The sequence below is a fragment of the Eurytemora carolleeae genome, unplaced genomic scaffold (genome assembly GCF_000591075.1).
Source record: "Eurytemora carolleeae unplaced genomic scaffold, Eaff_2.0 scaffold239, whole genome shotgun sequence".
Classification (NCBI taxonomy): domain Eukaryota; kingdom Metazoa; phylum Arthropoda; class Copepoda; order Calanoida; family Temoridae; genus Eurytemora; species Eurytemora carolleeae.
The window spans coordinates 311741-324753 of record NW_019397018.1 but is presented as its reverse complement, the minus strand read 5'-3'; the positions used below and the strand labels follow the sequence as shown (position 1 = coordinate 324753).

Here is a 13013-nt window from a genome sequence, read left to right as displayed (position 1 = left end):
CCCCCTCCTATCCTACTCCATGGCACTACTCTCTTTCTAAACCCAACTATTGGCACTCGCATATTTTTTATTTTAACTAACCTTTCTTGATTTTTTTTTCATTCATCCCTTTTTCCAACTTTCATTTAACCCTCCCTTTACTGTTCCTTCTTCCCAAACGTTATAGTTTTCCCTCCCTATTTAACTTCAAACCTCCCAATCTTAAAACCTCCCAATCTTAAAACCTCCTCCCTTCTTTTTTTTAACTCTTTTACATTCATTCTCTACCCTTTCTTAACCCTTTCACCCACTCCCCTTCCAGTCTTAACCCTTTCACCCCCTCCCATTCCAGTCTTAACCCTTAAACTTCCCTCCTTCTTCCCTTTTATACAGCTCTGTAAAAACTTTTTTTATGGCAAGTTTCAACCACCTTAAAAGTCGATTTGACCCTTTCCCATAAACTTTCCAAGCCCCCCCCCCTCTCCACTTCCCCCCTTGCCTCTCCCCTCTCATAATATCTTTATATCTGGTATATTGTTTATTCTCAGAGTATAGTTTCCATATGCGGCACTGTGTTTTTCTTTTCATCTCGTTAAAATGAATTTATGAAATAAAAAAATCATTTAGGAAGAAATAAATACGCTTTCAAACCTTCGACCCCAACCCACCCTACATCCTTTATACACCCCATATTCCTTCCTTCATCCTTTATCCTTCTTTTTCTTTCTTTCTTTACATCGGGACCCGTGAAACTATTAAATAGGAAGGGACAGCAATTGTTCAGTGTGAACAGGACAAGTTCACAAAATAAACTTTTTTCTAGCAACTGGTCAAATTATTTCCTATAAAACAACATCAAATACAAATAAGATTGCTGAAATGACGTCTTCCTATTCCACAGTTTTATGGGTCCTACTGAACCCGAATCGATTTCTTTTTATCCACTATGATTACTTACTCTTTTTCATCTTCTTCCTTATTTACTCATTTTTCCTTTTAAAGCAAGCTCTGTAAGGTTCAAGAATAAAGGATGAATGAAAGTATAAAAATTCTATTTTAGATCCTCCTCGGAACCATATCGAGCCCCTGGAGACTGAAAATCTATCCGAGGGAGACCCTGTCCGCCTCGTCTGCTCCGTCTCCGCCAATCCTCCGGCGGAAATTGAATGGATCCGGGAAGGAACCGGAGAACTTGTCTCCAAGAAGGCGGAGCTGATAATTCCTGCGCTCTCAAGGGAGCATTCGGATACTTACATTTGTCAAGCGCGTAATTCCCTTGGGCTGAGCGCGCCAAGGAAGATCCCTCTGAGCGTGAAATGTGAGTATAAGCTTATACTTTATATAAGGACTTAAATCCCCCCCACACACACACATGTTAAAGATATATTTCCCCGGAAAGGCCAGAAATCTCAAGTTTACAAAATATTTTCCTAAAACATGAAGCAAAAAGTATTCATGAATTTATTTAACTTTTCCCAAATATTTAGATCCTCCGGTTGTAAAATCTGTTGGACCTGCCCTGGCCTTGAAGAAGATGGTTGGAGATGAGGTGGAGCTGACCTGCACAGCTGAAGGATTCCCTGTTCCAACCTATACCTGGATACAGCTGGTTGACAAGACCGAGGTTATACGAGGAGAGAGTCGGATACTTCATCTTCCTAAAATCAACTACAAGGATCAAGGAGTTTTTATCTGTCAGGCGGAGAATACTATCAAGGGAGTGAAGAGTATATCTAGGAGTGAAACCATATCTCTTGAAGTGGAAGGTTCTCCCGTCCTTGACTCCAAGGAGTCGAACCACTACGTTGTGACTGGGACGGATGCTAGGGTTGAGATTGAGTTCTGTGCAGATCCCCAACCAGAGATAACCTGGATCAAGGTTGGAGTAGAAGAGAAGGTTCTGAGCCATGACGGAGAAGATTACTCGGTTGAAGAGGTAGCTCAGGGTTCGAGACAGGACTGCTATATATCCGCTCTGACTGTTCTAAACCCCAGTAAGACGGAGACCCATGAATACGTACTCAAGCTAAAGAACCCCCATGGAGAGGAGAGCCATGTTGTCAACCTACGGGTTGGAGAGGTTTACTCCCAGGAGACTCTAATCGGAGGTGTTATTGGAGGATGCGTTACAATCGTCCTGATTCTCTCCATCTTTGTGTTCTCCTGCAAACGGTGCTGTAGTACGGATAAGAAGATAAAGCAGGATATTGAAAGGTAAATTCTTATTCTTACTTTTTTTTTGCTTTTCATCTTTTCCTTTCTTTTAAAAACTCATCCTTCTTCCTTCTTGATTTTATTTCTTGCCAGAGTATATATATATATATTTTTAGAGGAATGGCTTTTTTATGTTATACAGGGTGTCCCAAAAAAAAACATGGGAATTCAGTGACCAATTCGATATCGTCTTTGTTATGAATTAGCATTGTAATACCTAATTTCAAAAGCCATAATATAATTATGTCTGCTAGAATTTAATTTATGAAAACGGTAAATGGCTGTAAAGATGTGTCAATAATTGGCCAATTTCTTAGACGTTCTACCATTGGTAGAACCATAGTCACACTATGGTTACGCTTTACCAGAGCAGTGTAGATAGATAGATACGACCTATAGTTGTACCTATGGTTAAATGAATAATGGCCAATTTCTTAGACGTTCTACCATTGGTAGAACCATAGTCACACTATGGTTACGCTTTACCAGAGCAGTGTAGATAGATAGATACGACCTATAGTTGTACCTATGGTTAAATGAATAAGAAATCGGCCTAATGTGTCAATGAACAGTGAAGACGGACAAGTTTACTCTGTTTGTATACTGCAATTTTCTTGTTTTACTAAGTACAACCGTATGCAGTCAAAACATAAACAAACAAAATGTGAACATAGCAAACGAAACTCTTACAGATGATAGCTTTCTCCGTAGGTATCACTATACTAAATCAAAGAATTATTTGAAAAGACGATATCGAATTCGTCACTGAATTCCCATGTTTATTGGGACACCCTGTATATTAATGAATACCAAGAAAGGGATGGTATTTTTTTACCATCCCTTCTTGTTTATAATGTTTTTATCACCTAGTTTCTTTAATTCTGTTAAATTCTATTTTTCTGACATTATCCATTTCCTTTCTAAATATCCTCAGTTTGATTTGGATTAAAACCACTAAATTGTATTCTCTAGCTCAATATTAACAGAGAGAGAGAAGGAGGAAGGGAGGGATTTAATTTTGGTTAATTTTATTGCATGGTACATTCAAATTTTCCAGATAATATTCTTGTCCTGTTTTAATCTTCTTCTTAGTATTTAAATATTTGCAGATTATAATTTAAAAGATTAGTTGACGATTCTATTCAAATTCCGAGGATTGAGACAAGAATATTATCTTTTTTCGTTTGCATGTTTTTCTTTTTATTTAGTTTTTTTAGTTTTTGTTTTGAATTTCAGTCCGGGTTGGTCAAGTGAAGAGAGTGAGGTTAGTTCTGTTTGTCAGCACTCGGATGTCAGCTCTGGAACTAACCCTGTCAAGGGTTCAGGGGTACCCGGAGTGGTTTATAGAAACTTTGATGGGAGTCAGCAAACGACGTCTGACGGGAATAGTATTTCATTCCCCGAGACGTCGTCTTTATCAGAGGTAGGTTTAGTTTCTCCGGAATACCTGGATACGAGGTAGGTTCAATATCTCTTGGATAAAGCTGTATCCAGACAGGTTTAGTTTCTCCAGGATACACTTAAAGCTGGATACAAGGTAGAATCATTTTTCCTGGATACATTTGTAGCTGTATTTAGGCAGGTTTAGTTTCTCAAAGATACATTTAAAGCTGGATCTCCTAGGGAGGTTCGGTATTTCTCGGATATATTGAGGGCCGGATAGTGGAACCAGGTAGGTTTAGTTTCTCATGAATACATTTAGAGCTTGACCGAGGTAAATTCGGTTTTTCCGGGATACATTTAAAGCTGGGTCCGAGTAGGGTTTGTTTTCTCTGGGATATATCGAGAACTGGATACCAGGTAGGTTTAGTTTCTCAGGGGTACATTTAAAGCTGGATCCGAGGTAGGTTCGGTTTCTCTAAGACACATCGAGAGCTGATAGTGAGCTAGGATTGGTTTCTCCAGGATTCATCGAGATTTCTATCTTGGTTTCAGTGTTTAGAAAACCTATTCTATGATAAAGTTAGAACTGAATTGACAAGATCGAGAAATGATACTAGGAACCCATAATAATATCCTTAAATTCCCGGGTTGAGCAACAATAAGCAAAGTAAGGTTATTGAAAATCTCGAATTTTCATATATTAATTAAGTTTGCATTTGATTCTAAACTATATAATAGAGAGTCATTAGAATTTCACAAGGTAAATCAGTTTTACTCAGGGATAACCTATTTATTCAGGAGAAGGTAAGAAATATGTTTTGTTTGATTGACACGTGTTTCTCTGCATGGTTTGGTTTCTTACTCCCTTATGTTCTGCATGAAGAACGTTCTCTCCCTGAAAAAGTTAAATCTAGGAGAACTAGAAATAATTAAATCCAGGTTTGAGAACTAAGGACCACCAACGTAGTTCCAGTTCTCCTCCTCCTGCCCTAGTTTAGAGCAATCTCAACCTTTTACCGAGCAAATGTGAAACTTGCAAAACTGCAAAGATTTCTTGATAAACATCCTTCCCACTCTACTACTCTAACTAGTTATCTAAAAGCTTCTAAACATTAATTTATTCCTTCTGTTTATCTTTAAATCTAAAATTTTCTAGATTAAAATAAATTTTCTTTTTCAGGAATGTTTGACTTCCCGTGGAACGGAAAGCGCTCTGTCCCACAACTATAATTTCTCCCAACGTTCCGATAGCTCTATGTCCCAAGCCTCAGTGTCCCAGGGTTCCAGCATGTCCCCCCGGAGCCCTGTGTCCCCTGTGACCTACAGTGACCTCTGCTTCCCTAAGACGTCCAACTACGGGAGTATGAGGAAGCAGGATAGATGGGAGGTCCCTGCTAGACTCAGTACACGGCTGTGAACAAAAGATCGAACTTATTTATCGGTTTTATTACACCCAGACCATACAACACAACATCTACCAACATACTTCTGTTGAACGCATGTGAAAACATGATTAACCTGACTCCGAAACTTTGATTTGATTGTCGAGAAGTCAAATATAATTGCAGGTTTGTCAGTCTAGGTTCCCAGGTTCAAATCTAGACTTGAACCGAGACAATCTCAGTGACTTATGTGAGAAGAGTTTGGGCATTATTTCTTCTCCTCCTTGGCTCCCTCTGCCTCAGGCCTAGATAGATTACACATAGTTCTTATTCTCCTTAAACCCTAGTTCTCACCAGCTTTCTGTTTCATTCCAACTCTGATCATAGTTCCTTTAAATCTCATTTTAATTCGTTCCATTATCCTATTCCCTCCTCCGTACCTTAAACCCTACCCTGAGTAATGTAAGCTCCGTTTCAAAATCAAATCCTGCACGGTAATCCTACCGCGCTCAATGGAAGGGAAAATAGAGGAAGGAGTGAAAAATTGTAATAAACTTGAAGAGAGACATGGAAAATGATATTCTCAAATCCCTCTCTCATATCTGAAATCTAAAACCTTATCATAAAAATAATTGAACTACTTTTTTATCATTTTATAATCGCCATCTCATTTTTCCTATTCCATTCTTTTCTTTCCTCCCCTTACACTTAGTGGCAGAGGCTGAGGAAGCCTATTTAAAGTCTAGTCCTTAATTGATATATTTCTCCGTAGCCCGGCCTAACCAACCCCCACAGCCTAGATACAAATGTAAACTTCCAAATAAATAAGGATAAAACCAGCCTACGGAGAAATTACTCAATTGACACTTTTATTATTATTTAACACAATTCTGTCTCATGTACACTGTACATTATACAACTATTAAAGCTTGCATGCTTTTTTATACAAACCTGGCGAGTGTACCAAAAATTTTGCTAATGCTAAATGTGACATAAATATGTATTACGAGACTCAGACGACCCCCCTCCATCCCACATATGAATGTCCGGGCATGTTTTTAAATTTTCAATTATCTAAGGACGTCTGAATGGGCCCATCAATAAAGATTTCCAACTAAACATTAAATTCATCAACAGTTAAACGGTTCTTCATGCAGTTTTTACCCCCNCCCCCCCCCCCCTCCTATTATCACACTCAGATCCACTCTGAAAATTTAGTCAAACTCCCAGTGATTTCACGTTGTATAAACCAGTGCTGAAATATATCCATTAGAGTGGATTGTAAAACTCAAGTATAGACCCTGAACTGAATAATTCCTCCAGTGTTGAACTAGACCCTGAGCTGGATTGAACCCTCCTATGTTTAAGTAGACCTAGAGCTTGTTGTGATCTCACTCCCAGGTGTTTTGTATGTTACCAAAGCTAAATATACATTCATAAAATTATATTTGTATTCCTTCAATTTTTGTATTTTAAAGGGACTGTACACGTAATTTAAAGTAACTTCCCAAGTTGTCTGATCAAGCAAATGCATCATTTTCTCTTTGAAAATTAATCATTTTCAAGTTTGGTTTATCTATTCAGTGACTTGCGCAATTTATGTTTATTTTGCTGATTTTTGCGCATTTTCAAAAATAACAACTGTCCACATTGTTTTCGTGCTGAATTTTTCATCTTTATAGCCACCCAAAAGCCTTCCCTGGGAGTATCTTGCCAGGGATCATGTAAGTTACCACACAAAAAATTCGATTTACCCATTTTGACGTTTATTGGATATACAGGGTGTCCCACATCATATTAGACCGTCAACAGGTCTAAATTGCGATTTTCGGGACTGATAAGAAAATTTAATTAGAATAAATCAATTTGAAAAATAACATAAGGCTTATATAATAATTTTCTTGCGGAAAAAGATAAGTTTTTCGAGCATTAAGGGTTTATTTTGTCGTTAAAGATTAGAGATAATCTAATATGATATGGGACGCTCTGTAGTGTAGACAGAGAATCAAAGTAAGATAACAAAGACATACTTAAATTTGGTTTCTTTAATCGTTTGAAATTTTGAACGAAATTTTTCATTTTTTAAAGAATCGTTTAAGAAAAATAAGGTTCTCGAACATATTAATTATCTATCTATCTATCTATCTATCCATCTATCTATCTATCCATCAATCGAGCTATCTATCTATTTATCTATTAATTGAGCTATCTATCTATTTATCTATCAATTGAGCTATCTATCTATTTATCTATCAATTGAGATATTTATCTATCTATCCATCTATTTATCTATCTATCTATCTATTTATCTATCCATTTGCATATTTCTGTATCTATATCTATCTATTTTAAATCAAGGGGGGAGGGGGGGGGGATAAAAACCCTTGATNGGGGGGGGAGATCATTATCAAATATCTTTTGACCATCTTTGACCCTAAAATCTAACCTTTTTTATGCCAAGCTCAAAGCATAAACATTGGACAGGAAGAGAGAGAGGTAGAGAGTTATCTAATTAGTTGATTAAAATGAAAATCCTAAATCATTAAAAAAAGTGACATAAGAACTATTTATCACAGCTTAAAGGGGAAATTATGAACAGGATTAATTATTGTAAAAACATGCTATTTCCGTTCCAGGGGTCGTGTAAGGGTTGGGTCTGTGAGAAAAAAGTTTTAAATCTTTTAAGAAACGAAATGTTTAGGTAAAGATTGGTATTGTTGTGGAATATGGCAGGATGTTGGTTTGAAATAGAAAATTGGAAGGATACTAAATAAGGACAAATAAGGAATTGAGTCTTTGCCACAAGTTCAAATTTTCTAATTCTTATATCTTTGCAACCTGACTTAGTTAACTTTGATATTTCAAACTTAGTTTATTTAGTCTAACAGAATTCATAGTTTGAAAAATCTAAGGTCTACGAAATTAGATTGCAAAGATATTGGGATTAGATTATCACAGTTTGGGGCACAGACTCAATTCCCTTGAGTAACAAAAGAAATTGATTAAATGCATACAAATTTTGCAACCTTGCATTTCCACTATTTTTAATTTTACTTTTAATAATGAAAAAAGCAAACTTGTTCCTTTGCATGAATGAATTAAAAACCCTGGAAAAAAATGAGCCAAATTAATGCGTAATGGATTATGTATCAAGAAGAGGGAAAATGTAAAAAGAATAATTCGAATTTTCACAAGATTTACTTTAAAAATACAGAGAGTGAGTATAGAGTAGGTTTGAATTTTTAATGGCATGCTAGTTAGGTTTTTGATTAGTATAATTCAAGCCATACAATGGAAAACAGGAAAATAAAAAGTCGAGCTCAAGAAAATACATAGTAAAATTTGTTAAGAAAGAACTCATAACGTGCGACAAAGCTCTCCAGGTTGTTTTTACAATTAAGATTTGTTAGAGAGGATGACTCTCTAAAGTTCTATTAGGGAACCGAAAGATAATGATTTATGATTTGCGGCAAACTTACTGAGTGTCCCACTAAACAAGATGATAGAGAGACATCTTGATGATCGTTGTGATCGTTGATAGCTTGCTAATAACAAAGTATGATTCTAAAAATGGTAGCTTGAAATATAATTAATCAGATTGATCTATAGGTGGCTGGGAGAATATATGATAGGGATTGATCTAGTGTAGTTGGGATTAATCTAGAGTAGTTGGGATTGATCTAGTGTAGTTGGGATTGATCTAGCATGGTTAGGATTGATCTAGTATGGTTGGGATTGATCTAGTGTAGTTGGGATTGATCTAACATGGTTGGGATTGATCTAGTGTAGTTGGGATTGATCTAGTGTAGTTGGGATTAATCTAGTGTAGTTGGGATTGATCTAGTGTAGTTGGGATTGATCTAGCATGGTTGGAATTGATCTAGCATGGTTTGGATTGATCTAGTGTGGTTAGAGAATGATCTAGCATGGTTGGGATTGATCTAGAATGACTGGGAGAATGATTTAGCATGGTTGGGGTTGATCTAGCATGGTTTGGATTGATCTATTGTAGTTGGGATTTATCTAACATGGTTGGGATTGAATTAGTGTGGTTAGAGAATGATCTAGCATGGTTGGAATTGATCTAGCATGGTTTGGATTGATCTAGTGTGGTTAGAGAATGATCTAGCATGGTTGGGATTGATCTAGAATGGCTGGGAGAATGATTTAGCATGGTTGGGATTGATCTAACATGGTTTGGATTGATCTATTGTAGTTGGGATTTATCTAACATGGTTGGGATTGATCTATTGTGGTTGGGATTGATTTAGCATGATTGGGATTAATAAAGGTGGTTAGAGAATGATAGCATGGTTGGGATCGATATAGGATAGATGGGTGAAAGATTTAGCATGGTTGGGATTGATCTAGGTTAGCTGGGAGATTGATCTAGAATGTTTTGGGTTAATCAAGGTGGTTGGGAGAATGATCAAGCATTGATCTAGGATGGCTGAGCCTAGCGGGAAGAATGATCTGGCATAGTTAGGTTTGGTTTAAGATTATTTTAATAAGGATTTCTAGTAACTAATTGACCGAGGGTGTCCCCCAGTAGTCCAGCTCCTAATTTAAACAAAATCTTGAGATATCATTCAAAATGTAAAACTAGACCTCAAGCACTCCGATTCCTTTCTGATTCTTACATTAAAAAACGACATCATTATGTCCACGATTCAAGGAAGAAATATGGTATTTGAAAATTGGGCGGACAGTTTAGATTGTGAGTATCGTGATTGAACTTTAAACCTTTTTGTCCATATCTGATTCCATCTAGGCATAACAAGGTAACCTGGGAACTGCTAATCATAATATTTAATCATTTGGCTTGGATCCAGTCCTTTACTCAACCCTTACACACACATTGTCATATTCATGAACTTGTAAATACATCATTGAGTCATACCAAGGGTAGGTAAGGTAAGAATATGAAACTAAATATTTTCAAATTGTTTTGAATAATTAATCCAAATTTTATATGTACAAAAAAAATATTTCAGTTTTTTTTAATATCAATATATATATTTTACACGTCTGTCTGTCTGTCTGTTTGTATCCAATTTTCAAAACGGCTGAATCTATCGGGCCCACAGCTAACATGTCCCCAGGGCAAGGAACGTTTATGCCTGGTAGAAATTGAAAAATGTTGCCCTGACAAAATTTGGAAATTTTTAATTTTTTTAAAATGCACCAATATAAACATTAAATCCGCGAAAACTTAAGAACAATTACATCTTTCAACGCTAGTTTTGTCTCCAGTTTCCAATTTACGACTCCTACTTCTGCTTCAAGTATTTTTATCTTATTTTTACCAGGCCTTGCACCTGTCAAGGTGACACAAGCCAAGCCGGCATTACGCAATAACGCAACCTTTATAAGGAAATATGTAAAATCAATTTGCGTCAAATATGTTGGTTTGGTTTTCTAAAAAATGCGAACAATTTAATCAAACCTTGAATGCTAAAGAAACAGAGTCAGGAATGTTTCTCGTTGCAGGCCTTAAACATTTAAGGTAAAGTTTAAAACTTAAAATAGATTTAAAGGTGCATAACTGAGAATGCAGTTTTTTTTTCTGAAAAAAACATGACGGAGACATTTATGTTTTTAATCTGATAAATGACTATTAACTTCCGCAAATTCTATCACAAACAAGATTGGGGACTTATACATATCCCTGACGAGTAATAAAATGACTGTTCCTACTAAGAAAATCGACGAGTTTTAACTTTGCACCATCGTTTCTTATATAGTGGTCAAATTATAATATCTGGGTTGTTAATTGTTTATGTCACTTTAAAATTACACTGAAACCCCTTTAAGTCGATGGGTTTGGGACGAAAATATTAAATATTCAAAATAAACACTTCCTTTAAATGTATAATACGTATGTAGTGGCAATACATATTTCTCAATTTAATCTCAAATTTTTACACTCATTAATTCCGGGCTGGATTTTCCAAATGTTTAATTATTCTAATTTTCGTCTTAAATCTTGATTTTAATCTTATTTAAACCCCCGGCCCCTCTTGTCCTAATTATTCGCAGAATTCCTCTTCTACTTTATTTCTATAGTAATAAAACTATCCCTGCTATCTTAAAATACCAGAAGAAAATTACAGAGTTGCAGAAGTCAAAATGTCCTTTTTTCATCTATTGTAGCAATTGATAGGAGTTACATGGATTTCCCACTGAATGTTGCTATTGATTGATTAGAGATAGTCATTGATCTTTGCTACGTGCGTATTTATCTATGAAAGGAGTGTTGAGTCTTTGTCACAAAGACCAAATAATCTAAGATTGAAATATCAAAGGTCTACACTATCAGATTTCAAAGACCTAAGGATTAGAAAATTTGAGTTTGTGGCAAAGACTCAATTTCTTTTCAGATGTTTGAGATGAAACATCCTATCCATAATTTTGTAATCAATGAAATGTCCATCTCTAAAATATCTTTCTCGGAGATGTCTATTGTCTAAAAACCTTTTTAACCCACATTATAGAATCTTTCAGGTCGTCCAACATAGTTAAAGTTTTTTGTCATTATATGTTTCTTCAGACATAAAATGATGAAAAGAAAGAAGTACAGAACTTTTAGGATCGTATCTACGGAAAAATAAGTTATTCCGTACACACCACGTTCACATAATATAGTTTTAGCTGAAAGATTTACTTTGCTCACATAAAATCAACCTCATTTTTAACCTCATCGTAATCAATTTTAAGATTTTTTTCTCAAAAGTCTGAAGGTCAGCTGAGATATTAAAAGCGAAAGTACATTTTACAGAATTAAGTTTTATCAAAATTAATGCCATACATAATCTAATGAGAATGCTCACCCTTTCACAGATGCACAGTAAAATATACTGCTCAGCTAGCTCATTCAACTACCCTTATTTTCTTAATCCTCATATGTACATGATATATCTTTACTTTTGTTTCATTCTACTTACAAAATTTTTTACTGCAAAAATTCTTCCTTATTCCTTATTCCCCCAAACCATCCCTCCTACCATCTTGAATCCGCAGTACAATGCTGAATTGTACTAACTAAATATTATCACTAGGATACCTTCCTTCCAACAGTGTTTATGATAGTTTAATTAAACTAAATAGTTTAGTTCAACATATTATATTTAACTAAATAGTCTAGTTGAACATATCATGTACATAAATATATATATATATATAACTAAATAGTCTAGTTGAACATATTACATATTTAACTAAATAGTTAATAATCTAGTTTAACATATAATATTTAACTAAATAGTCTAGTTCAACATATAAATAGTCTAGTTCAACATATAATATTTAACTAAATAGTCTGGTTTAACATATTATATTTAACTAAATAGTCTAGTTCAACATATAATATTTAACTAAATAGTCTAGTTTAACATATTATATTTAACTAAATAGTCTAGTTCAACATATAATATTTAACTAAATAGTCTGGTTTAACATATTATATTTAACTAAATAGTCTAGTTCAACAAATTATATTTAACTAAATATAGTTTAGTTCAGCATATTATATTTAACTTAATAGTCCAGTTCAACATATTATATTTAACTAAATAGTTTAGTTCAACATATAATATTTAACTAAATAGTCTAGTTCAACAAACTGTATTTAGCTAAATAGTCTAGTTCAACATATTATATTTAATTATAAATAGTCTAGTTCAACATATTATATTTAACAAAATAGTTTAGTAAAGCAAATTAGATTTATATAAATAGTCTAGTTCAACAAATAATATTTAACTAAATAGTCTAGTTTAACATATTATATTTAACTAAATAGCCCAGTTCAACATATCATATTTTACTAAATAGTCTAGTTCAACATATTATATTTAACTAAAAAGTTTAGTTTAACATATTATATTTAACTAAATAGTCTAGTTTAACATATTATATTTAACTAAATAGCCCAGTTCAACATATCATATTTTACTAAATAGTCTAGTTCAACATATTATATTTAACTAAATAGTCCAGTTCAACATATTATATTTTACTAAATAGTCTAGTTTAACATATTATATAACTAAATAA

General features: G+C 34.5%; 1 protein-coding gene across 2 annotated transcripts in view; it reads left to right on the top strand.

Annotated features, from left to right (window-relative positions):
- Positions 1-6403, top strand: part of LOC111711156 (hemicentin-2) — a 14651-nt gene extending 8248 nt beyond the window's left edge. The window contains exons 5-8 of one of the 2 annotated variants that reach the window (XM_023485426.1): positions 1040-1297; positions 1467-2193; positions 3430-3616; positions 4757-6403. In XM_023485426.1, coding sequence (XP_023341194.1) covers positions 1040-1297; positions 1467-2193; positions 3430-3616; positions 4757-4993 — 1409 coding nt within the window. In that variant the 3' untranslated portion in view covers positions 4994-6403. The remainder of the gene's footprint in view (positions 1-1039; positions 1298-1466; positions 2194-3429; positions 3617-4756) is intronic. The other variant, XM_023485427.1, reaches the window with a different exon arrangement.
- The last annotated feature ends 6610 nt before the right edge of the window (positions 6404-13013 follow it).